We start from the raw sequence: 26267 nt of genomic DNA on the forward strand, positions 1-26267 counted from the left end.
AGAATGACAGATGAGCACAGTGTCTAAGAAACAAAGTATTCACACCCCCACCTCAGTATTTTAAAACTATTCGCCCCCTCCCCAGGGCTCTTGTGTAATGAACCCAATTATCTTCACTATAATTCAATGTTCTTATACCTTAAAACGGTGAATTATTTTTTTTATAAATTCCAAGAAGTTTGTGAGGATCAGAGAAGAAAGGAGGAGCAATAATAATACCGTGAATGCATAATATGACGTCAAAATAATCACACCCCATCAACCTGAAGCAAACATGCCGCCATATTGCCGAAATAAATATTTCATAAATGACCATGCTCAATGCTATTGAATGGATAGGCTGCATCCTCAGTGATGTCACCGCTGCTCTCTAGTGAATGGATAGGCTGCATTCTCAGTGATGTCACCGCTGCTCTCTAGTGAATGGATAGGCTGCATTCTCAGTGATGTCACCGCTGCTCTCTAGTGAATGGATAAGCTGAATTTTCAGTGATGTCATCATTGCTCTGTAGTGAATGGATAGGCTGCATTCTCAGTGATGTCACCGCTGCTCTCTAGTGAATGGATAGGCTGCATTCTCAGTGATGTCACCACTGCTCTCTAGGGAATGGATAGGCTGCATTCTCAGTGATGTCACCGCTGCTCTCTAGTGAATGGATAGGCTGCATTCTCAGTGATGTCACCGCTGCTCTCTAGTGAATGGATAGGCTGCATTCTCTGTGATGTCATCGCTGCTCTCTAGTGAATGGATAGGCGGTATTCTCAGTGATGTCACCGCTGCTCTCTAGTGAATGGATAAGCTGAATTTTCAGTGATGTCATCATTGCTCTGTAGTGAATGGATAGGCTGCATTCTCAGTGATGTCACCGATGCTCTCTAGTGAATGGATAGGCTGCATTCTCAGTGATGTCACCGCTGCTCTCTAGTGAATGGATAGGCTGCATTCTCAGTGATGTCACCGCTGCTCTCTAGTGAATGGATAGGCTGCATTCTCAGTGATGTCACCGCTGCTCTCTAGTGAATGGATAGGCTGCATTCTCTGTGATATCATCGCTGCTCTGTAGTGAATGCATAGGCGGTATTCTCAGTGATGTCACCGCTGCTCTCTAGTGAATGGATAAGCTGAATTTTCAGTGATGTCATCATTGCTCTGTAGTGAATGGATAGGCTGCATTCTCAGTGATGTCACCGCTGCTCTCTAGTGAATGGATAGGCTGCATTCTCAGTGATGTCACCGCTGCTCTCTAGTGAATGGATAGCCTGCATTTTCAGTGATGTCACCGCTGCTCTCTAGTGAATGGATAGGCTGCATTCTCAGTGATGTCATCGCTGCTCTCTAGTGAATGGATAGGCTGCATTCTCTGTGATATCATCGCTGCTCTGTAGTGAATCCATAGGCGGTATTCTCAGTGATGTCACCGCTGCTCTCTAGTGAATGGATAAGCTGAATTTTCAGTGATGTCATCATTGCTCTGTAGTGAATGGATAGGCTGCATTCTCAGTGATGTCACCGCTGCTCTCTAGTGAATGGATAGGCTGCATTCTCAGTGATGTCACCACTGCTCTCTAGGGAATGGATAGGCTGCATTCTCAGTGATGTCACCGCTGCTCTCTAGTGAATGGATAGGCTGCATTCTCAGTGATGTCACCGCTGCTCTCTAGTGAATGGATAGGCTGCATTCTCTGTGATGTCATCGCTGCTCTGTAGTGAATGGATAGGCGGTATTCTCAGTGATGTCACCGCTGCTCTCTAGTGAATGGATAAGCTGAATTTTCAGTGATGTCATCATTGCTCTGTAGTGAATGGATAGGCTGCATTCTCAGTGATGTCACCGCTGCTCTCTAGTGAATGGATAAGCTGCATTCTCAGTGATGTCACCGCTGCTCTCTAGTGAATGGATAGGCTGCATTCTCTGTGATGTCATCGCTGCTCTCTAGTGAATGGATAAGCTAAATTTTCAGTGATGTCATCATTGCTCTCTAGTGAATGGATAGGCTGCATTCTCAGTGATGTCACCGCTGCTCTCTAGTGAATGGATAGGCTGCATTCTCAGTGATGTCACCGCTGCTCTCTAGTGAATGGATAGGCTGCATTCTCAGTGATGTCACCGCTGCTCTCTAGTGAATGGATAGGCTGCATTCTCAGTGATGTCACCGCTGCTCTCTAGTGAATGGATAGGCTGCATTCTCAGTGATGTCACCGCTGCTCTCTAGTGAATGGATAGGCTGCATTCTCAGTGATGTCACCTCTGCTCTCTAGTGAATGGATAGGCTGCATTCTCAGTGATGTCACCGCTGCTCTCTAGTGAATGGATAGGCTGCATTCTCAGTGATGTCACCGCTGCTCTCTAGTGAATGGATAGGCTGCATTCTCAGTGATGTCACCGCTGCTCTCTAGTGAATGGATAGGCTGCATTCTCAGTGATGTCACCGCTGCTCTCTAGTGAATGGATAGGCTGCATTCTCAGTGATGTCACCGCTGCTCCCTAGTGAATGGATAGGCTGCATTCTCAGTGATGTCACCGCTGCTCTCTAGTGAATGGATAGGCTGCATTCTCAGTGATGTCACCGCTGCTCTCTAGTGAATGGATAGGCTGTATTCTCAGTGATGTCACCGCTGCTCTCTAGTGAATGGATAGGCTGCATTCTCAGTGATGTCACCGCTGCTCTCTAGTGAATGGATAGGCTGCATTCTCAGTGATGTCACCGCTGCTCTCTAGTGAATGGATAGGCTGCATTCTCAGTGATGTTACCGCTGCTCTGTAGTGAATGGATAGGCTGCATTCTCAGTGATGTCACCGCTGCTCTCTAGTGAATGGATAGGCTGCATTCTCAGTGATGTCACCGCTGCTCTCTAGTGAATGGATAGGCTGCATTCTCAGTGATGTCACCGCTGCTCTCTAGTGAATGGATAGGCTGCATTCTCAGTGATGTCACCGCTACTCTCTAGTGAATGGATAGGCTGCATTCTCAGTGATGTCACCGCTACTCTCTAGTGAATGGATAGGCTGCATTCTCAGTGATGTCACCGCTGCTCTCTAGTGAATGGATAGGCTGCATTTGACACTGTCCCCCATAGACGCCTAATGGGTAAATTAAGGACTATAGGTTTAGATAATATAGTTTGTAATTGGATTGAGAATTGGCTCAAGGACCGTATCCAGAGAGTTGTGGTCAATGATTCCTACTCTGAATGGTCACCGGTTATAAGTGGTGTACCCCAGGGTTCAGTGCTGGGACCCCTATTATTCAACTTATTTATTAATGATATAGAGGATGGGATTAATAGCACTATTTCTATTTTTTCAGATGACACCAAGCTATGTAATATAGTTCAGTCTATGGAAGATGTTCATGAATTGCAGGCAGATTTAAACAAACTAAGTGTTTGGGCGTCCAGTTGGCAGATTAAGTTTAATGTAGATAAATGTAAAGTTATGCATCTGGGTACCAACAACCTGCATGCATCATATGTCCTAGGGGGCGCTACACTGGCGGATTCACTTGTTGAGAAGGATCTGGGTGTATTTGTAAATCATAAACTCAATAACAGCATGCAGTGTCAATCAGCTGCTTCAAAGGCCAGCAGGATATTGTCGTGTATTAAAAGAGGCCTGGACTCACGGGACAGGGATGTAATATTACCACTTTACAAAGCATTAGTGAGGCCTCATCTAGAATATGCAGTTCAGTTCTGGGCTCCAGTTCATAGAAAGGATGCCCTGGAGTTGGAAAAAATACAAAGAAGAGCAACGAAGCTAATTAGGGGCATGGAGAATTTAAGTTATGAGGAAAGATTGAAAGAATTAAACCTATTTAGCCTTGAGAAAAGACGACTAAGGGGGGACATGATTAACTTATATAAATATATTAATGGCACATACAAAAAATATGGTGAAATCCTGTTCCATGTAGAACCCCCTCAAAAAACAAGGGGGCACTCCCTCCGTCTGGAGAAAAAAAGGTTCAAGCTGCAGAGGCGACAAGGCTTCCTTACAGTGAGAACTGAATCTATGGAATAGTCACCGCAGGAGCCGTCACAGCAGGGACAGTAGACACCGCAGGAGCCGTCACAGCAGGGACAGTAGACACCGCAGGAGCTGGTCACAGCAGGGACAGGAGACACCGCAGGAGCCGTCACAGCAGGGACAGGAGATGGCTTTAAAAAAGGGTTAGATAATTTCCTAGAACAAAAAAGTATTAGCTCCTATGTGTAGAAATTTTTCTTTCCCTTTTCCCTTCCCTTGGTTGAACTTGATGGGCATGTGTCTTTTTTCAGCCGTACTAACTATGTAACTATGTAACTATGCATTCTCAGTGATGTCACCGCTGCTCTCTAGTGAATGGATAGGCTGCATTCTCAGTGATGTCACCGCTGCTCTCTAGTGAATGGATAGGCTGCATTCTCAGTGATGTCACCGCTGCTCTCTAGTGAATGGATAGGCTGCATTCTCAGTGATGTCACCGATGCTCTCTTGTGAATGGATAGGCTGCATTCTCAGTGATGTCACCGCTGCTCTCTAGTGAATGGATAGGCTGCATTCTCAGTGATGTCACCGCTGCTCTCTAGTGAATGGATAGGCTGCATTCTCAGTGATGTCACCGCTGCTCTCTAGTGAATGGATAGGCTGCATTCTCAGTGATGTCACCGCTGCTCTCTAGTGAATGGATAGGCTGTATTCTCAGTGATGTCACCGCTGCTCTCTAGTGAATGGATAGGCTGCATTCTCAGTGATGTCACCGCTGCTCTCTAGTGAATGGATAGGCTGCATTCTCAGTGATGTCACCGTTTCTAAGTATAATAAATCTATGTATTTACAAACTTTAAACTGATAATTGATATATATTTTTATGCTTAGAACTTGGTTTGGTTTACAGATCCCCTAAAGCAGAAGCTTCATTATAAATTCCGATTTCATCATTTAATAGCGCAGGGTAAACTACTGATATTAAGCGACAACCATCTGCTCCATGAACTCTGCTTTTATGTGCCGGTGACTTGGTTAATGGACTCGATGTGATCGATGTGGGGTCCATAACTCGACATTTTAGCTGCTCGTTGCACATATTTCCAGGTAATGATTGCTGCATTTGCATTTTTAGCCGCCTTGCGAAAAATTAAGTGAAGATTAACAAACTCCCAAAAAGCAAATAAAACAGATATTTAAAGAAAATGTATAACTGCGTCTCTACTTCTCCCTGATGAGGCAGCGCAATAGATAAATGTAACTACTCTGAACGTGAAATGGCCGTAGGTTGCATTTTTCATGTAATTACACGTAATTGTGGGGGGGGTGCACGTAATAAAAGTCCAGCACAAGGGGAGACTGAGACTTTGTTCGGTTTTCCAGTCTCATGCAAATAAAGCGTAAACTTTGTATAGGGAAAAGTTCAGCAACTTTCTAATACTTGGCTTTGTGAAATCGGTTTTGCAGTGATTATTTCTTAAAATAGCCGTATTGTTCACACAGTGCAGATTTGCTGCAGATTTTGCTTGCATTTTTTTAAGCCAAAACCAGAATTGGATCCAGGAGAGCAGACCTATAAGGCCTTCCCTTATATATTTCTTGTGTTTCAGTTTCCGTTCCTGGTTTTGGCTCAAAAAATACATGCAAAGTCTGCATCAAATCTTCACTGTGTGAACAAGGCCTTAGCATAAATCCACATGGGATCAAAATTATGCGTTTTTTTTTGTTTTTTCCCATCCGGATTTGTGCACAGAAAATCTGCAGCAAAAATCAGTATCAGGCAAGTGGATGAGATTCCAACAAATCTGATCCAGATAATACGGATATTTTTAAAATCCGCAGTATGTCAATATTTGTTGAGAAATGAGCACAGATTCGTTGTAGATTTTCCCCAAAGTTATTCCACATGTGCGAATTTTATATAAATGGCTTTTTTTTTAGTGGGTTTCTCAGGAATTCAGCAGCAAAATCCGCAGCTGCAAATCTGGCACAAAATCCACACCATTCGTTGCAGATTTGTCTTGTGGATTTTTGGCCGCAGCAAATCCGTCCCATGTGGACTTGGCCTCACTGTTATCTTCTTGACACCTACTTTCTCCACTTCCGCCACTGTCCGCATCAATGCCCCACATAATCTGCGTTGCAGATTCTGTTGCGGCTCCGCCCAAAATGGGCATTAAATTGATGCGGACTGGTCGTTGTGTATTGAGGTGAAAGTACTTCCCTTCTCTCTATCAGTGCAGGATATCAGTGCAGGATAGAGAGAAGGGACAGCACTTTCCCTAGCGAAAGTAAAAGAATTTCATACTTACCGGCCGTTGCCTTGGTGACGCATCCCTCTCCTGACATCCAGCCCGACCTCCCTGGATGACGCGGCAGTCCATGTGACCGCTGCAGCCTGTGATTGGCCTGTGATTGGCTGCAGCCTGTGATTGGCCTGTGATTGGCTGCAGCCTGTGATTGGCCTGTGATTGGCTGCAGCCTGTGATTGGCTGCAGCCTGTGATTGGCCTGTGATTGGCTGCAGCCTGTGATTGGCCTGTGATTGGCTGCAGCCGTCACTTGGACTGAAACGTCATCCTGGGAAGCCGGACTGGAGACAGAAGCAGAGAGTTCTCGGTAAGTATGAACTTCTATTTTTTTGACAGGTAGCTGTATATTGGGATCGGTAGTCACTGTCCCGGGTGCAGAAACAGTTACTGCCGATCGCTTAACTCTTTCAGCACCCTGGACAGTGACTATTTACTGACGTCTCCTAGCAACGCTCCCGTAATTACGGGAGCCCCATTGACTTCCCTAGTCTGGCTGTAGACCTAGAAATACATAGGTCCAGCCAGAATGAAGAAATGTCATGTCAAAAAAGCAAGACGCATCCGCAGCACACATAACATGTGCATGACAGCTGCGGACTTCATTGCGGAATTTAGAATCTCCATTGAAGTCAATGGAGAAATTCCGCCATGAGTCCGCAACCAGTCCGCTACACGTCCGCAACAAGCATTGTATGCTGCGGACACCAAATTCCGCACCGCAGCCTATGCTCCGCAGCGGAATTGTCCGCAACGTGTAAACGAACCCTATTAAAAAGCTGTGGAAAGCAATGGAGAAACGGGTCCGCAGCGGAATTCCAGAGCAATTCCCTATTAGGGGATGTTCAGACTTGGCGGATTTCACAACAAATTCTCCGTAGAATGTTATTGCATGAGGTTTACGTTTCTTATTGCACAATGTAACAGACAGACTCCAGCAGCTGGGGATAACTCTTTATTGGGTGTAACATAACAGGTGTAACAATGTATTCAGGACAAGCCTATACCTGAGCCAAAAAGGACAAAATCCCCTTTTGATTCTTCTTCTTCACCCATTTTTTTCTCCAACTTCAATATGTATGACAAACCTCCCAACATTGAAACCGCAAAACGGTAAAATAGTATCAGCAATATCCGTAACCCGCGTCACCTCATGAATCATAGCGACGTCGGTGATTGGCGGCTGACAGTTATATACGACCAGTAATCTGAGGAACCTGTAAACTTAACCCTTGTCTCTCTTTACGATTAAAATGTACCGTGAGCCGGGACACGGCGGAAGCTGCCATTTTGCGGACCTGAACAATATTCCATTATATCATTTTACCCAAAAACGGCAATAAGGCCTCATTCAGACGTCCGGCGTCTATCATGTGGTTAGTTCGGGTCATTAGACCTACAGTCGCGCCAGGACTTGCGACCGTAATACGGACTCTAAAATGCAGCCGCATTACGCCTGACTGGATGAGACCTGAAGCACGTTGGGGGGCCGCGTCATGGATCAACAGCGTCAACTACAAAAATATGAACGTTTGTTGGAATGTCACCAGACATGGCGGCACGGACCACAAGATGTTACAATGTTGCATTGTATTCTCTAAATTTGCCACAGATGTATCATTGATGGCACCGCTGTAGTTACAAGATACAAATATTGACTTATTGGAAAAAAATGGCGCAAGTCATAAATAATATGTCGTATTTATTGATGCGATTGAAGCATTTTTCGTCGTTTGATACATGAGCCCCTTGGTGCCTCCTGCTATTTTTTTACTGAAATAATGAACGGAATATATTCACTTAGACAGAAAATGGCGGCCTCCCCTGTATCTTACCGACCGTACACTTTAAATTCCCATTATCTAATATATACTACATGCCATAAATAAATTCTGTGCACCCCTTTAACTTCCATGTTCAAACTTCATAGTGTTTGTTACAAAATAATAATAGACAAAAAATATATATATATGTTGCTGACCGGTCAAGTAATGCAAGTGTGTAATAAAGTCACAGCAGCGGCAGAGAGGCGACTAAACTTTGGATAACTTGTTCCTGGGTTCGTCCTACGTACATAACACGCTCACAACGTCCCTCACAGGTCACGTATTACAGTATAAAATCATCACAGTTCTGTTAGCTATGAATCCACACACACACACAAACAGTCCTTATAAAAACACAAAGGGTTAATGGGGTTCTGCTCACGTCTCGGGCCTCTTCAATGACGGAAAAAAAATCTTATAGAAGGAGGAGCCATGGGAAGCTCTGTGGGCGGTGCTTACAATGCGATCGTAGGGTCAAGCTGAAATGATCAACATTTCTTAAAGCGGTCATATAGAGCCACCTCCGAAATAACTCTGGAATCTGTGATGGAAAAAAACCCGGGGCCTATATAAAATAACTGAATAAATAAAATCGGAGATATTCTCTCAGTCACGGAATTATTATCTCAGAGCCCCTTAAGGCCGATGTAACGAGCGCCAAATCGACATCGTTGATCGACGCTCGTTTGCTCCGGTCACACGGGGCTATGGATGGGGACGAGCGGTCGTTACTCTGATCGCTCGTCCCCATACATTATTGTCATGTCGGCAGCGCGTCTCCCTGTTTACACACCAAGATGCGCTGCCGACAACCAGAACATTTTACTTTTTTAAAACGATACGACCGGCAGATGAGCGAGCGTTTGCTCGTTCATCTGCTGATCGTTCCCTTGTTTACTCTGGGCAATTATCGGCAACGAGCGTTCTATGAACATTGTCTGCCCGATAATCGCCCCGTGTAAAACCCCCTTTATCTGAGAGCACTGATTTATTATCGCATAGTTTGGATGATCATCTTGGACTAAGATATTATCTCCGTAACTAAATGAGCATCTTATCTCGGAAAGAGGAGATTCTGTCATGACGTCCGATATCGTCTCCGTCATCTCCTCAGAGCCCTGAGATATTGAGCTAGGACATAATATGTCAAATCTGAGACCGCGTATCTCTGAGCGAAACCTGAGCTACTATGTGAGAATATTGAGGGATATATAATACTGACTTATACACCTAATGCACGGTCTCCGTCACTGACTTGTTCTCTGAGATATTATCAGTGTCCTGTTATATATACGCGGGCAATTAATTAATATCCGAGACTCCAGTGATAATACGGCAGAGAGACAAGACTGACGTATTATCTCCGGCACCAGCGATGTTATGTCATTCATTGACTTTCTCAAAGTACAAACTCATTATGAGTCGTCTGAAACTACTAAGGCTTCGTTCACATTTGCGTCAGGGCTCCGTTCATGGGTTCCGTCGCAGCTTTCCGTCAGGAGAACCCATGAACTGAATCCAAACTGAAACAAGCGGAAACCTTAGGTTTCCATTTGCATCACCATTGATTTCAATGGTGAGGGATCCGGTGTACGTGGTTTCCGTTTGTCACCGTGGTGTAAGGGTTCCGTCGTTTTGACGGAATCAATATCGCAGTGCGCTATTCATTTTGTAAAAATGACGGAAGCCTTACACCACGGTGACAAACTGAAACCATGTGCACCGGATCCCTCACCATTGAAATCAATGGTGATGCAAATGGAAACCTATGGTTTCCGTTTGTTTCAGTCAGGGCTCCGTTCAGACGCAAAGCTCAAACGGAACGTTAGAACGGAGCCCTGACGCAGATGTGAACGAAGCCTCAATGTTTCAGAGCATTGACTTATTATTTCCCAGTCAGGGATTTATTATTTGAGAGCACTGACTTATTATCCCAAAGTCAACTCATCATCTTAGTCGCTGACTAATTATTATCTTACAGTTATGTGCGTACTGACGTAGGATCTCAGAGCTGTGAGACACAGAGCACCGAGCTGATCGCTCAGGCCACTGAGGTAATATCTCCGTTTTGTTTTCTTGTTTTTTGACCCCAGGGTTCTCGTGATAGGATTTTTGTGGGGTCCTTTGTTTGACCACCTGGACCAAGGCGCAAGATATCTGTGAGGTCTCAAGTCCTGAACAGAACCTTCCCAGCCGCCGTTATATCTCTTTATTGGGATCCAGCCCACTGAAGCAAATATTTAGCGTATACAGTCCGTGGCACTTTCCATGAAACATTTGGACAGCTCGGGTTCCTGTGTGCAAATTTTTGATTAATAATTCAAAAAGAAAAGCCAATCTTCATGGTGAAAACACAATTGGATATATTTTAATTACAAACATCACAAGACAAGAGAGTTCCAATCTCCATCGTATTATACAGAACAATATCGCACTCTGAAATCTACTAACTAGGGGTTCCAAAAATAAAAATCAAAGAGAATGACTGGACGGATGCTTTTATTTTTTTAACAAAAAATCTTTTCAAAAATGTTTCTGCCAATTTAGAAAAATATTGAACACCATGAAAATTGCCAAAATTGTCAGGGTCCTAAGTTTTGCCAAACAGAAGTCGTTGGATAAGGAGAATAGGTGGTCGCTATGATTGGTTTTGATTATGTGATCCCAAGGAATGAACGTCAACCTCGTAGTTGAGTCCATCACTGGCGCTCAGCATTTCCTTGGTAACGACCCTAAGGATAAACATTTTCCTAAGCAAAGGGAGATGCCGAAATATACAGTTTCTAATAGCATGGACTTCCTCGTCTTATAGCAATGGCACGACCCAACCAGAATGAAAGACGCAACGTTGGGTCCCAGCCAACAGGGAATACGACTCTTGTGTAGTTGATAATTTAGAGCATTGTGAACCATATTGGTCAACTAGGTCCATATCCAAAATGTTTGCCCCAATTTTTTTAGTGACTTTTTAAAATTTGAAATGTTGTAAGTTGGAGCCTGTGTTATTGAGCGTCAATTCATTCATTAAAGCCTAACCCCATTATGTAATGTCTCCCCAAGCTTAAACATAACATATACCTCTTTTTGCTCCAGAGCCATTCCCTCCTTCTCCCTTTCACGTTTCTTATGCTTCCAGTTGCCTTTTTTGGAGGGACCTAAAACAAGTCTGTGCACATGGAAAGGCAGTCTACTGTACAGTAAATAGAACTTCCTGTGAGCAGTTCATTACCTTTAGCTACAGTTCATGCACTTATAGGGTGGTCACCCAGACAGGACGGCAAGTGGTTGCCAGACAATCTGAACTAATACTACAAAAAAAACATAAGTACTGGCATGTGATACAAAATGTTATTATGTGTATGCGGTTACTGCACTGGGGTTCGGCTTTAACATATAAAAAAGGCACTAACGTCAAATATGGTCCTATTTCGGGAGAGGAAGAGGAGCACCAGCGTCCCAAAAACAAGGATATGTATGACTAAACCATCCTTAAATGTGGAATTCCCTGCCCTGAGCTGCGGACATCACAGTATTCAAAATCTAAAATAAAAAAACACCCACATTTATGATCACACCCTATAATTTGTCGCAGAGCTGTCCAAATATTTTATGGGTTTAGTAGAGCAGTGGAGGGTGTTTGAGCAGACATAGGTGGAGGCAACCGTCATACCACACAAGGGGAACCACCATTATATCTTAACTCTTGCCCAGAGACCAGTGAACTCCATCGCTGCTATGGTGACACGGACTTGATAATGGTTTGTAAATACAAGGTTCATACTTGTTCTTCGAGCATAACATGGCACGCTATATCCAGCATAAATGCCCATTCCACAATACCATGAACGTGGCTATGCACAATGGAGGTCGCCATATTGGATGAGAATATGCCTATAAATTCACTAGTGATGTCATCAGTGTCAGTGACATCACTAGGTGCTAGTAAACGGATAGGCTGATAAATAGTTGGACACACAATGGCCAACTCCACTGTAATAGCTACACACCGTGCCTATTTGGCACTCTTACATAACATTCAAAAATTTGGACACCCTCCGGAAGCAACCTGTAACAGACTAGTGATCGACCTAATCCCGTCCACTTGTGGAAATGGGGCACAAACATAAATTTTTTAGCATTCCAGAAACTGTATCTATTGACTTTACTTGCGCCTATTATTGAACTGAACCTTTAAGTTGACACTTGTAGGGTAAATTGTTCATAGGGTCGACGTGGTTTGATAATTTTCACAGAAAATTTGCATTATATCCCCGAGGTAAAGGGCCGGTCTTCCTCACTGGTATTTCTCTGTAAAGTTTTCTGGGAAGACTCCTTTGTGTTCATCAAATTCCTTATTCTGAAGCCAATCGGTCTCCCTAATCCCCATCAGCCAACCTTCATCCTGGAAGAGACGATGACACGGGAGGTGACTTCATAGAAAAAGCAGCAATATTTTTGTAATATTTTTTTCTACTTTTTGTTCTCCCAAGCATCATCTTCAAGTGGAATCTAAGACATAGTAATAGTCAATCCCCTTCTTCTGACAATGATTTCAGCCTAAATCAAACTGCTCTACCCTAAATTGTCATATCCCACACATTTTACCCCAATAAGGACCAACATCCGCTGTCAGGTATGCTGAAATATGTACATAATAGGATATATGTATCAGTCTGACTACGGCAGAAAAATGGCACAATTATATTAATGATATATGACGCCATAATTAACCACCAATTGAACCACATTTTCCCCTTTAAAAATGGGCGTGGCTTGTCAGTAAAAATATTGCAACATATGTATCAACTTGTTATATTATGTTTCCTCTAAAACAGTGTTTCTCAAACCAGTTTTTGAGAAACCTTTAGGTTTTTGGTTACTTAGAATTTTGTATAACATCCATACGTGTGGTCATGAGAGACTGAAATTTGAAGAAATTGTCCAGGTGTTAACAACCGTTTATATTAGTTTCAATGCGTAAAGTTATGCAACAATGTAAGGTATACCAAGCTTTAAAGCATTTCTGAGGCCGGGATCTTAGGGACTTCTCTGCGTGTATCTCGGTGACCGCTCTGTGTGGACATGTGACATGTGGCATGTGACTATGGACTGCATGCATAGGATTACTGTTTACACAAATACACACGTCCTGGAAATCTTGGCTTGGGGACTACCGGCTATACATTACTCTTCATGCTGAAACTGAAATCAGCTCTTGTTGAAGGGTTATTCCCATCACAGAAGGTTATGGTACATCGCCAAGATATCTGATCACTTTCTGATCAGTGGGGGTGCAGTGCCCCATTACTGTTTTTCTTTACACTTTGCTGTGCAGAGATAACTTTGTAGGGGTCGCAGAATCTTATCATGTAACTCTATGGGAGGTGTATATATTTGTGTGTAGTGAGCTCCCCCTAGTGGTGGCTGCAGGCAGCAGAATGTTATCATTTTTTAAATTGGGCTTATTTAATATTATATATTTCTGAGACACTAAATTTCGGGTTATCATTAACTGTTAGCCATAATCATCAACATTAAAAAAATGCTGGAAATAGATCACTCTGTGATTAATGAATCTATAGAATATATGAGATTCACTTTTTGAATTGAATTACTGAAATAAATTAACTTTTTGATGCTATTCTAATTCATTGAGAAGGACTAGTATAGCTCTATGTAGTCTGCTCCCTCTAGTGGTGACTGCAGGCAGCAGAATGTTATCATGTAACTCTATGGGAGCTGCATATATCTGTATATATTGTGCTCCCTCTAGTGGTGGCTGCAGGCAGCAGAATCTTATGTAACTCTATGGGAGCTGCATATATCTGTATATATTTTTCTCCCTCTAGTGGTGGCTGCAGGCAGCAGAATCTTATGTAACCCTATGGGAGCTGTATATATCTGTATGCAGTGAGCCCTCCCTAGTGGTGACTGTAGGCAGCAGAATGTTTTCATGTAACTCTATGGGAGCTGTATATATCTGTATGTAGTGAGCTCCCCCTAGTGGTGACTGTAGGCAGCAGAATGTTTTCATGTAACTCTATGGGAGCTGTATATATCTGTATGTAGTGAGCTCCCCCTAGTGGTGGCTGCAGGCAGCAGAATATTATCATGTAACTCTATGACTGTGTGGAGAGGATATGAAGCTTTGTATAATAAAAAAATAAAAAAATTAAAAAAAAGGCACCAACCCCCCCTTTAAAAACCCTGTCTAATCTGACCATTCCCATATCCGGAATTAAATTTTAAGAGCCACACTCACTGCGCCCACCTGCTCATCTGGGTTGTCAAAGTGAGTAACTAGAACAATATCTCCAGATTTCAAGTTTAGCTCATCGCTGTCAGTTGCACCATAATCATGTTGGGCCCGAACCTGAGAAAAATAAAAAATAAAAAAAATTAACCAGGAACCGTCACAATATTTTCAATGATCAATGCAAATACAGCTGTGACTACGGTAGCTGAGAATTCTGCATTTATAGTCTGGAAAATAATGACTTTATCCAACGAGTTATAAAAAATATTTAAGTATTAATGATGAATGATAATTCCAGTTTTCGAGCTGATGTCATTCTCACCTTATACAGGAATCCTGGCGGCATGTTCACCTTCGGAGCTGCGCTCTCTACCGTACCATTCACGGTAGCAGGAAACGTCTCAACAACGACAGCTGGTAGGGAGCTGGACTGCTGCAGATCAACGACAAGTACACTCAATAATATAGTAATAGACCGTCTCAATGTGTTCTGCAAAACTGAGATCCAGAGATCCACTACACTAGTACCGGAAGATCTACAATGTGAAAAATGATTGAAATATCTTATTCCTGCTCCAAATTATCAGAGGCATTGGCAAAAGCTTCTTGTCAGAGCTTTTCTGCCCTTTTCCCCATGACAATACTTCCTGGTCCTGTATTATGGCAGTGTTATCATAGGGACACTAGGGCTCACCTTAAGCAACCAGAATCAAGATTTCATTTTTCTAGCGCAGTTTAGAAAATGGAAGGAAATCGGATTGATTGCTAGGAAGTCCTGTGCTCCTATGATAAAACTGAGCTGCCGGGCATTGGACAAGATGTGTTGTCATAGGAACAAAGGAAGATAAATGCTACAATTCCAAATGCTGTTCATCCAATAGTCTAGAACTCCCATTAGTCTGGCATATGCATAAACTGGATATAGTGGATGTGATGGACCAGAAAGCTACAGGGCAACTGGAATCTTCAATCTACAGCCATGAGTCGGCTTAATTTTTCTAGACAATCAGATTTTGGGAACATTCGATAATCCGGAGACCTCATCTTTGAACCTGTGGTCACCGGAGTATCGGAACCTGGATATGCTAAATACTGGTAAGGGAATGGACTCGGTTATAATGGGCTCCATATTGATCCTATAGGACTTACATTAGAGTCTTTCTCAGCAGCGGCCGGTTTGACCTCTGCTTCTTTTTTAGGGGTAATGTCCGGAGCCGGTTCTGAAGGCTGAAATAGAACATTCAATAATTAATTCTTTATCTACCAGAATATTCTTTAGCCGAGAGTCCGGAAAGAGTCAAATAATGGGGGGGCATCGTCACTGAAGAAATACTGGGTGCTCAACCTATAATGGGGTAACAGGGCAAATTGTATGTGCACTAAATTAAGTTGACATTTTTTTTTCGAGTGGGTATTTACTTTCACAGTCATTATATTCGACAGACGCTTTAAAACGCTCTTAAGGAGATAATCACGAGGAAAGACGTTGCAAACCCTAAAATTGTTTGTCATTTGTTGGCATCTTAGAATATAAAAAAAAAAATTGTAATATGAGATTAATTCTCACACACTTAATAAATGTGACATATATCATAACTCCTCCTACACACCATAACCCCTCCCTTAAATCCACAACTCCTCCCACAAATATTTAATGCATCACACAAATACCAGAACTCCTCCTACAAGACATATAACCCTCTCCAATACACCTAAGATTCCTCCATATAATACCCATTTAAAGACCCTAACTCCTCCCATAAACCTAACTCCTCCCACAAACATAACTCCTCCTCTACATACCATAACCCCTCCCATGAACCCTAATTTTAGCTCACAACTCCTCAATCAATATTAGTAATCAGTGCTGTACAATACATTAGCTGTTGTGTGGACTTTAGAGATCTTATCTTATCAGATCCCATATCGTAGCTGGCCATAGACGTAGTGACATGGAACGACTCAAGATCCAGCCATAAACCATGACCATTAACAAATTTTATTATGTCTCCGGTACTAAAGCAATCAGTTCTTACCCATGATGTTTTATTCATCAGTAATTGGGTATATTTTACTTTATCTGTAATCCCAATAGTAAAAAATAACAGAAAGCTGGTCCATTTGGGAGCAAATCTTTGACTTTAGACCACAGAAAACCAGATCCTGCTAAATGATCCATTCAAGCATTAGGATAGGCTATGGCGTCCAGCCTTTAGGGCAATCCGATATGACCACATACCCAGTCTGATAAGAGATACGGACTACTGTATCATCATCCAACCTCATTGACTAAAAATAACAAAAAATAACCATTCTTTTTGGGAGGATCATTGGGACCCACAAATAAGCCAATACTGGATAATAATGAGCCACTTGCCCAATATTAGCTTCCATATAGCCATGTTACCCTAACAAACTTGGTCAACAGAAGGGGAAAAATATTTGACTGGTAGCACACATTGGGTTAAATAGATCAGGGATGATGAGAGTAGTGCAGGATTTTGGCAGGACTATGAACCAACGTTCCCACACACTGCGTTATATTATTATATACCATAAATAATAGAATTTTGCTGTCTATCCTGATTTCTCTACATGGGGAGTGCAGTAAGTGTATTCAATAATAACCTATTTCTCATTGGATACAAAACTATAAGTGGATTATATTGCGCGTAACAACATTGTTGCAACATTAATGACAACACTGGTCCAGGCTGCCGTCTTCTATTACTATGAATAGGGAGAAAAAGCTCAAACTTTTATGTTGTCAAACTGAATATATAGATGCCAGCTGATCTCACCCGGTCACCAGGAAACTTGGCCACAATATGGTGGGCGAGTTACACGGGACATGGGTCACAACATTGGACAACAGGGTAGGAGTCCATGTCTAGTCCAGGCCTGGACACAACCATAATTTGTAGACAGATTTCATCATTTCCAATGCGTACGGCAGACCCCACTGGTGGACTCTACTAGGAATGTTTTCATGACAAATGATGATTGGCCATGTTGGATTTTTTGGACGATCCTCTGTTGCTCTCCCTGGAGAAGACAATCTGTGGGTCCTGCAGACACTAACCCCATATTTAGTTACTGGAATAATCCTCAAATTTGGCCCAGGACAAATATGCAGGTATGAAAAATAGGACACGTATGATATTGGCCTCCAGTTATCTGAGGTCTATGGGAAATTCTGGTCAGAGGAGTCCACATGGATAACAATGGTCAGTCTTCTATTTTTCTGTTAGATTCCAGATTGTTGGGCAATATTTTTACTATCCTAGTTGCCTGAATATTCCTGGTGGTCAGCTGGACACCATGCCTAAAAAAAAATCTATGTAAAATATTAAGGTCTACTTACTTGGTCAAACTCACTAGGCTGACTGGACCAGTCTACTACAAAAGTGGCATCAGCATTGTTATCGGCCTGGTCCGAGCTGCCAGGCGGGTTCTGTTCAGGCTAGCAGCCAATGAGATAGAGAAATAGAAGATGATGGATGGAGGAGGAAGCACCAGAGAAGGAGATAAGAATAGACAGAGGTCAACAGGACGACCATGGTGAAGGGTCTACTCATAGATATATGTTGACTACTCTCATTCCCATGACAGGACCTTCACAAAATTATCCTCCCTGTTTTTATATTGCCTACTTTATCTATTGTCTGGGCTCAAAGTTCATTAAAGTCTTAAGATCTAGAGAACAAAGAACGCATTGGAAGAAAAGACAACAGAGTCCAAAGCAGAATGTCCAGAGTGTATCTAAGGCTTCGTTGACATCTGCGTCGGGACTCCATTCATGGGTTCCGTTGGAGCTTTCCGTCAGGGGAACCCATGAACTGAATCCAAACCAAAGGTTTCCGTTTGCATCACCATTGATTGAAATTGTGACAGATCCGGTGCACACGGTTTCCGTTTGTCTCCATTGTGTAAGGGTTCCATCGTTTGACGGAATGAATAGCGCAGTCGAGTACGGTATTGATTCCATTAAAACGTTGGAACCCTTACACAACGGGGACCAACGGAAACGATTTGCATCCGATCTGTCACCATTGAAATCAATGGTGATGCAAACGGAAACCTAAGGTTTCAGTTTGGATTCAGTTCATGGGTTCCCCTAAGGGAAAGGTCCGACAGAACCCCTGAACAGAGTCCTGACACAGATGTCAACTAAGTCTAAAGGGGGTAAAGAAGTTAGTCCCGCCTCTTTTTTTGCTAATTATGTAGAGGGGAGTCCTGGACAGAATTTCACCACCCAACAGTAAAGTGACCGCTACTAGAAGTACGGCGCTGTGCCTGGCAAACAATGAATGGTGCGCGACGCTCCCCGGGGCGCCACGGCTTCTTCTAACAGCTGATCGGCGGAGTACCAGGAGTCAGACATCACCGATCTAACATTGATGGCCGATCCTAAGGATAGGCCAATTTTAAACAACCGGATAACCCCATTAAACTGGGTGACAACCAATGGCCATCACTTTAGTTTCTACTGGGTTGTCACCTAGCTTTCCTAGAGTCCTGCATTACACATCTGCCTAGTTATACCTGTCCCATATCTAGGCAAAGTTACCATTCAGGGTCCTCGGAAATCTGGATATGAACGTCATGGGAATCGTAACGCTGAATTGTACAGCTGTCACCCAGGTACAGATATAACTAAGCGGAATAGAATAGAGAAGGATTCGAAGGCAGATATTTACTCGAGATTTCTATATTTTAGGGGGAGGGGAAATTCTCTTTATTATATATTATTATTATTATATTGTTTTTGGTGTAAATCTCGTCTCGATCTCAGCCGTACAGGTGCGCGGCTGACGAGACTCGTTCAATCATGTCTAATTAGACACCATCTAAGGTCCCCCGACTCCACCATCCGCGGTTCCTCTGCCTGGGACACCAGCCAAACCTCAACTTATATCCATTTGGCCGAGCAAATCTCTTTATTTAGTCGTGTGAAAAGATAATTATACAGGGAGCGGCGAGCAAAGGTTCGCAACTCTCACCCCTGATTCCTGGGAGCTGCGATTAATGGACAGATACGGGGTAATTACACATTGAATTTGTGTCCACAGATTTATTTTCTGCAAAGAAATATCATTTATTATTCTTGTTGATTCTGGGAATTTTCTAGACGATCCCGGCTGTACATGAGACCTGAACACGGGCCGGTGAGTATCAAATGTATCCGGAGGAATTCATCAAGTCCCATTCCTGTCATTCCAGGCAAATCTCTTAGAAAAACAGATGCAAGAGACATAATTCAATGTGACGAAGGTGCAGAAGTGAATTCTGCTGACAGCGGTGCCGCTATAGGGGGTGCAGAGGTTCTGGTGTCTGGGGGGGCCAAAAATCCCTCTGCCACATAAGCCACAGTAGAACTATAAGGGCCTGTTCACACAGAGTTTTTTTGCAGGCAGAAAATTCTTCCTGGAAAAATCAGCTCCGGATTTTTTTAAGTGGTTTTGCACCACACGCCTTTTTTGCCGCGATTTTATCACGTTTTTTTTTTCCTATTTCTTTGAGACAGTGAAATTCGCAGAAAAACGCGTCAAAAAAACGCATCAAAAAACGCGTTTATTTCCGTCTCCCATTGATTTAAATGGGGTTTTTGAGGCGGAAAACGCCTCCAGATCGGGCATGTCGCTTCTTTTTCCCGCAAGCGTTTTTTTTTTGCTCACGATAAAAAAACGCCTCCACCTCCCACTGAAATCAATGGGAGTTCATTTCAGCCGTTTTTTGCCGCAGTTTCCGGGTTGACGTAAATACCATGCAGCGTATCCAAACTGGAACCCGCAGTACATTCTGTCCGAAAACCGGGTTTTTTCGGATGGAATTTCCGCTGCGGAAGGCAGCAGTACAAAACACTCAAATCTAGGTAAGACGTCGTTATGGCGACGGGCCCCTCCATCGCAGTCCGGTCCGGGTCTCCCTGGATGATGTTGCAGGCAATGTGACGATTTGGTCGGTGATTGGCTGCAGCGTCTCATGGGATGCAACGTCATCCCAGGATGCCGCACTGCAGGAAGGAGGAGGGCTTTCTGGGTAGGTATGTTTTTTGTTTTTTTTCTACAGTTGCGGTTTTTGTGCCGTAATCGCTGTGAATACGCCGCAAAAGTCGCAACACTTGACTTTCTGTTGCAGGTTTTTGCATCCCCACTGAATTCAATGTGGAAAAACCGCACCGGAAAATCAACTAAAACGCAGCATAAATTTACACGCTGCAGAATTAAATTCCGCACCGCAGGTAAATTTATTACCGTTTACGCTGCGTTTTTTTTTTCCGCAGCGCGGGCATCGCATTTTCTGAATCTCATCCACTTTGCTGCTACTGTAAATGCTGTGGAATTTCCGCACACAATTCCGTTCTGGAAATTCCACAGCGCTTACGCTTCGTGGAAACCCGGCCTAAGGGTATGTTCACGTAATTTTTTTCAGGCGTATTTTTGAGCGTAAACGCTTAGAAAATACGTCTAAAAAAAACACTAGCAAAACGCCTACAAACGGCTTCCCGTTTAATTCAATGGGAAATACACGGCGCTGTTCACATGAGGTGTATTTTTACGCTGCTGAATAAAAAAAAACGCCCAGTAAAAAGAAGGAGCGTGTCCGTACTTGAAGCGTTTTTGGAGCGGATTTTCCATTGACACAATGAAAAAGCCCTAAAAAAAAAAAGCTTCACTTTCAGCTTTAAAAAACACCTTGAAATCTCAGATCTGTCATTTCCAGCCACTTCTTTTTGTAGGTGTAAACATACCCTAAGGCCTCGGTCGTGCCCGTAATCACGGGCCGCAATTGTGGGGACGGCCAAATACGATCATGAAAAAGGCGCCGTCTGCGCTGCGTTTCAATTTCACCATTCACTTTTACTAACACATTACTTGCCGTGGTCTGGAAAACACAAAACCGCAACTAGAAACCACGCAGCGACCGCGATGTGTGGCTGAAGTCTAGCAGATACGGAGTATTGGATTAAAGGTATATTCACACGGCGCATTCATATTGCAGTTTATTGCCAAAATTACCACCAAATCGCAGCAAAATATCACAACAAAACCGCAACATTTTGCCATGATTTTTCAATACTAAACAGCGATTTGAGCGCATCATGTGAATAGACTGAGATCACGGAGGTAAGGTCAGAGTCAGTCCGCTCCCAACTAGCCGCTGTTCAGACACAGGATTGACACCCGCCATGGTATTGAGAGGGGACACAACGTTTTGTGCAGCCAAGGAGTGAATTCTTCAAACTTTTCCCCACCATCTTTGGGAGAAATTCTAAAGAAAACCTAAAAGCAGTGGACAGTTAATAAAAAAAAACAAGATTTATCTATTTAACCCCTTCAATTCTCAGTTCCTGTTTCAAGACGAACGCCAACTAATAAATTTGGCGCATTTTGACAGGAAAGTTTGTTACGAGCAGGCATAGATCTGCGCCACATTTTTCCCTTTTTTTCATCCATTTTTTATAATAACAGGGCTGGTCACACTGTTGCATGGAGTCTATATGCTGAGCACTGCTGTAGACCATTCTGATGAGATCTCACTGCCTGTAGTGGGAATGGAAGAGGTTGAAGATGTGAGGACATGTAATGGGCGGGTTAGTTGGTTAGTTTTGTCTCTTACCTCCCACAGATCCCACGGCAGAGGCTGAGATGCAGCAAAATGGAAAGAACAAACACATATTTATACCTCTACCAAATCTCATATCCATGATAGTTACCGGCCCATCTCATACGACGTGTCTTCTATCATCCTGGCCATTGTCCATCCATCTACTCAATATCCATTCATTCATCATTCCCATAGGACACGTCTTGTGTCCATCAGTCTAATATCCATCCACCTATCCAATGACCACCGGCCGGTATCCCTTGTACAACATCTCATCTCATAGACTATGACCTTATTGTCTTATATTAGTCTGTCCACCTGACTATATCCATCCATCCAACGTCTTCTTCCCGTGTAATTTCTACCATCAGTCTTGCGTGGATCCCTACATGTGTATCTGATATTCAGTCATCAATCCTTCCATTCACCCAATACCCGTCACATATGTATCTCATGTACAACCCGCCAATAACTAATCCATCTACACAACGTCTATCCCTAATTTATTCTTCTCTTATCTCACACTCACCATCATCATCCCTACATTCAATCCAAACACCCAATATCCGATCGTCCATTCACCACATCTCTACCTCAATGTCCAACTCTATATGCAGTGTCTTATACATATTCATTACCATCTATCCAATATATATCTATATGTAATATATTCATTTATCTATATCACCCACCTTATGTGTCTCATACCATCTATAAATTCACCCATCCACCTATCCATCCACTCACCATCCATCTATCCGTCCCCCCACCCATCCATTCATCCACCTATCCATACACCCAACGACCCATCTACCCACCTATCCATTCATTCAGCCACCTATACATACACACAACGACCCATCTACCCTCCTATCCATTCATTCATCCACCTATCCTTACACCCAACGACCCATCTACCCACCTATCCATTCAGTCAGCCACCTATGCTTACACCCAACAACCCATCTACCCACCTATCCATTGACTCACTCACTTATCCATCCATCCACCCACCTATCCATCCATAAATCCATCTATTTAAAATCCACCCTTCTGTCCACATGTCCATCCATTCACCCACAAATCCATCCACCTATATACCTTTCCGTCTACCCACCATCCTTCTATCTACCCATCCACACATGCATTCTTCCATCCATCCACACATCCTCCCACCTATCCATTCATCATCTATCCATTCCTCTACCCATCCATTCATCAAGCCAGTCATCCAGGCTTCCTATATGTCCTGGTTAGCAAAGACACCACAAACCTGGGAAGAACCTGCAGGGACTGTACTTGAACTGGAGTCAGGTTTGAGGGGATCAAAATCCAGATCCAACAAACTGGGTTCTTCTGCTTGGGGCCACACCGCCTCAAACTTTGCAGCACAAATACAAAGGTTAGTAGGAAAGTTAGACAGAAGTTAATAGGGAAACCCAGAAAGAAGATAAAGACCCTGGGGTGCTCAGGTCTCCGGAACTATAGACCCGTCTATGACAAAATCCAACCAGTCCACCCCTCGCCATGCTACAACAGAAGACCATTAACTAAGAGCATGCAAAGAGATTACCCGAGACATTGTGACACCGATACAACGTCTCTACATAATATGTTGAGCCTTCGGATTTCATACACAACAGTCAGTGAAGAGATTGAGCAATGTATGTAGACCATCATCCATCGGTTACAAGGTGTCTCATTAAGTCTTCTGGATCGTCCATGTTCCTGGTTTTTGGCATAGGCCGCATGTAACGGTGTCAGCGCATGGACAGAGAAAAAAAGTCTTGGGATTTTTCAAGACAGCCCTAAAGACCAATGGAGTCGCGCACTAGAGCGTCTTTACCTTGTGATATGCGGTGCCTCAGTGCATAGATACAGCAGATGTGAGGTTAATATACTGCACTACAAGGTCTGCTCTACCTGTAAGTGAAGAATCCCATGTGACGTCATTCATGACACTTAACCAACGTGAACCGGAGCGCATTCATAACAATTCTACGGAAGCCTCTGTAAACCGCATAAAAGAAACACATGCGAAATATACAACAAGCAAATCACTACAGCGCGAGCATGCAAACAGCAAACAGCAGACATGCACAGATAGCGGGCTCCAGCGGACAGTGGCCCCCCATAAATCCATTTATCCAGTACATTATAGTCCAGAAATCCAGCAGGGACGGACTATAGGGTACTGGACTATGGAAATACTGCATCTTCACCCGAGGTTCCCCTTTATCTTCCCAGATCAACATTGGGGGAGCTGCTGATACTCCTGAAAATCTGATTGTCTGACATGACGAGGAGCCGGACGATGAATATATCAGGACAAGTCACTTAGGATATTGGAGCGTTATATAAATACTTTATGTAGTGTCTTCGGACAGGAATCTATATGAACCACGTCCAATTTTGACTATCTTGTCATATTATGATTAAAATTAAGGGTCCATAGCGTTACTTTGTTTCCATTTAACTAAATTCTGTGATATTAAAGGAATTGTCCAGTTTAGAAAACCCATTTCCTACACCCTATTAGGGAATTCTGGGTAATAATGGGGGGTCCTCTGTTCAGGATCCTCATCTCTCGGTCAGAGTGGAGAGTGGTTACATAGAACGTCTCTGGAGGACCTGTCCTGTCCTGTATTACACAGACTACACATTGATATGAATAGACACTGTGTAATGCTTCATTTCTCCTGTGGTGTCGCTGCAGGGAAACTGAACACTTATTGCCAGGTTTCCCACAGATCACAGCTGATCGCTAGGGTCCCAGTGATCTGCTTATTATCAAGGGACCCTTCTAACAAGTAGGAATTGTTCAAAGTGGAAAACCCCTTTAAAGAGATTTGAGTGGTAAAAAAGTGGGGTCCGGCATGTAGGAACCCAACTCTATGAACTCCATAGATATTCTGTCTCCTTCTGTACACAGTCAAAAATGCTATTCGTGACCACGCAGCCATTAAATTTACGGTCCCCCAGGAGGAAACGCCTCGGACCTCAGAGACATCAATAGTTTCCAGCCAATTGATTACCTGCTAAATGACTACTAACAACATACGTGCGAGGCCGCGGTCCCCTGTCTCGCTAGAACGTTTGTTTTCTCTTGCATTTTTATTTTTCTAGAAAAAAGGAACGATCTCAGAGATTTACGCAGATCCCATCAGAACGACGGTCACCACATACGATGGATCTAGCACTGCGTCCTGGTTTACCACGTAAATGGATCCAAGACGTAGATGTGAATAGAGTCCAACACAACTAGAAGAGAAACAATACAACGTAACATATGAACCCGGCCTCATGTACATTCATGGTCAGGGGTCGTCGTGTTTCCAATTCTGGCCAGTGTCCGCTGGTAAGAGAAAGTTTACAGCAGTGGTCTGCAACCTGAGGCTCGCTAGGAGGCTGGCAGGGCATGCTGGAAGTTGTAGTACAGGTTGTAGACCATTGTTTCAGAGGGTAAAAAAAAAAAGTTTTAATCAATTCAACAGAGGTGTCACTCCTTATAGAATGCAGAGACCAGCGTCCTTACACTAATCAATGACGGAGATATTTGGACCCATCCCCCGGCTCGGTACAGAAATGGCTGTTCGTCATTTGCAAGAAATGTTTTTGCACTTTGATCAGTGATATGCAATGTAACTCCAAAAAGCAAAACTGGACACCACCGTAAATTCAGTTTAAATCTAATGTTGAGTAACTTTACAAATCCTGATCTTGAGTCACATCCAATACTCCAGTCACATCCAGAGCTGCGTTCAGCATAGTCTCGGGTTACAAAACTTCACATTTGCCTCCTGCTGGTCCAGGGCCTGCTCTGTTCTGTTTAAATGTTAGTTTAACACGATTTGATGTGGGGGAACAAATCTCCCTCAATGCAACACATTAGAGTGCAGCGCATTATTATAGATCACTTACAGTAGCTCCGCTGAGCAGAGTGTGGATGGATTCCTAGCAGAAGCCAGAAAAATTGTAAATGCAGCTCTAGATGTGACTAGAGTATAAAACATAATATAACCGTGGAACAGTGGATGCAGCTCTGGATGTGACTAGAGTATGAGACAATATATCTGTGGAATAGTGAATGTCGGTCTGGATGTCACTGGACTATAACACATAATGAAAGAGTGAAATAGTGAATGCAGCTCTGGATGTGACTGGAGTATAACACAATGTAACAGTGGAATAGTGAATGCAGCTCTGGATGTAACTGAAGAATATCACATAGTGGAATTGTGCATGCAGCTCTGGATGTCACTGGAGTATAACACAATGTAACAGTGGAATAGTGAATG

At 43.2% G+C, this 26267-nt stretch overlaps 1 protein-coding gene across 9 annotated transcripts in view; it reads right to left on the reverse strand.

Moving 5' to 3' along the window:
* Window positions 1–11055: 11055 nt before the first annotated feature.
* The window catches only part of BIN1 (bridging integrator 1), a 106844-nt gene continuing 91632 nt past the window's right edge, over window positions 11056–26267 (reverse strand). For 3 of the 9 annotated variants that reach the window (XM_075829068.1, XM_075829069.1, XM_075829066.1), the window contains 7 exons: window positions 23243–23350; window positions 21982–22005; window positions 17723–17821; window positions 15508–15585; window positions 14681–14791; window positions 14365–14475; window positions 11056–12504 (listed from right to left, as the gene is read on the reverse strand). In XM_075829068.1, coding sequence (XP_075685183.1) covers window positions 12397–12504; window positions 14365–14475; window positions 14681–14791; window positions 15508–15585; window positions 17723–17821; window positions 21982–22005; window positions 23243–23350 — 639 coding nt within the window. In that variant the 3' untranslated portion in view covers window positions 11056–12396. The remainder of the gene's footprint in view (window positions 12505–14364; window positions 14476–14680; window positions 14792–15507; window positions 15586–17722; window positions 17822–21981; window positions 22006–23242; window positions 23351–26267) is intronic. The other 6 variants (XM_075829073.1, XM_075829075.1, XM_075829067.1 and 3 more) reach the window with 3 other exon arrangements.

The sequence above is a fragment of the Rhinoderma darwinii genome, chromosome 6 (assembly GCF_050947455.1).
Source record: "Rhinoderma darwinii isolate aRhiDar2 chromosome 6, aRhiDar2.hap1, whole genome shotgun sequence".
Classification (NCBI taxonomy): domain Eukaryota; kingdom Metazoa; phylum Chordata; class Amphibia; order Anura; family Rhinodermatidae; genus Rhinoderma; species Rhinoderma darwinii.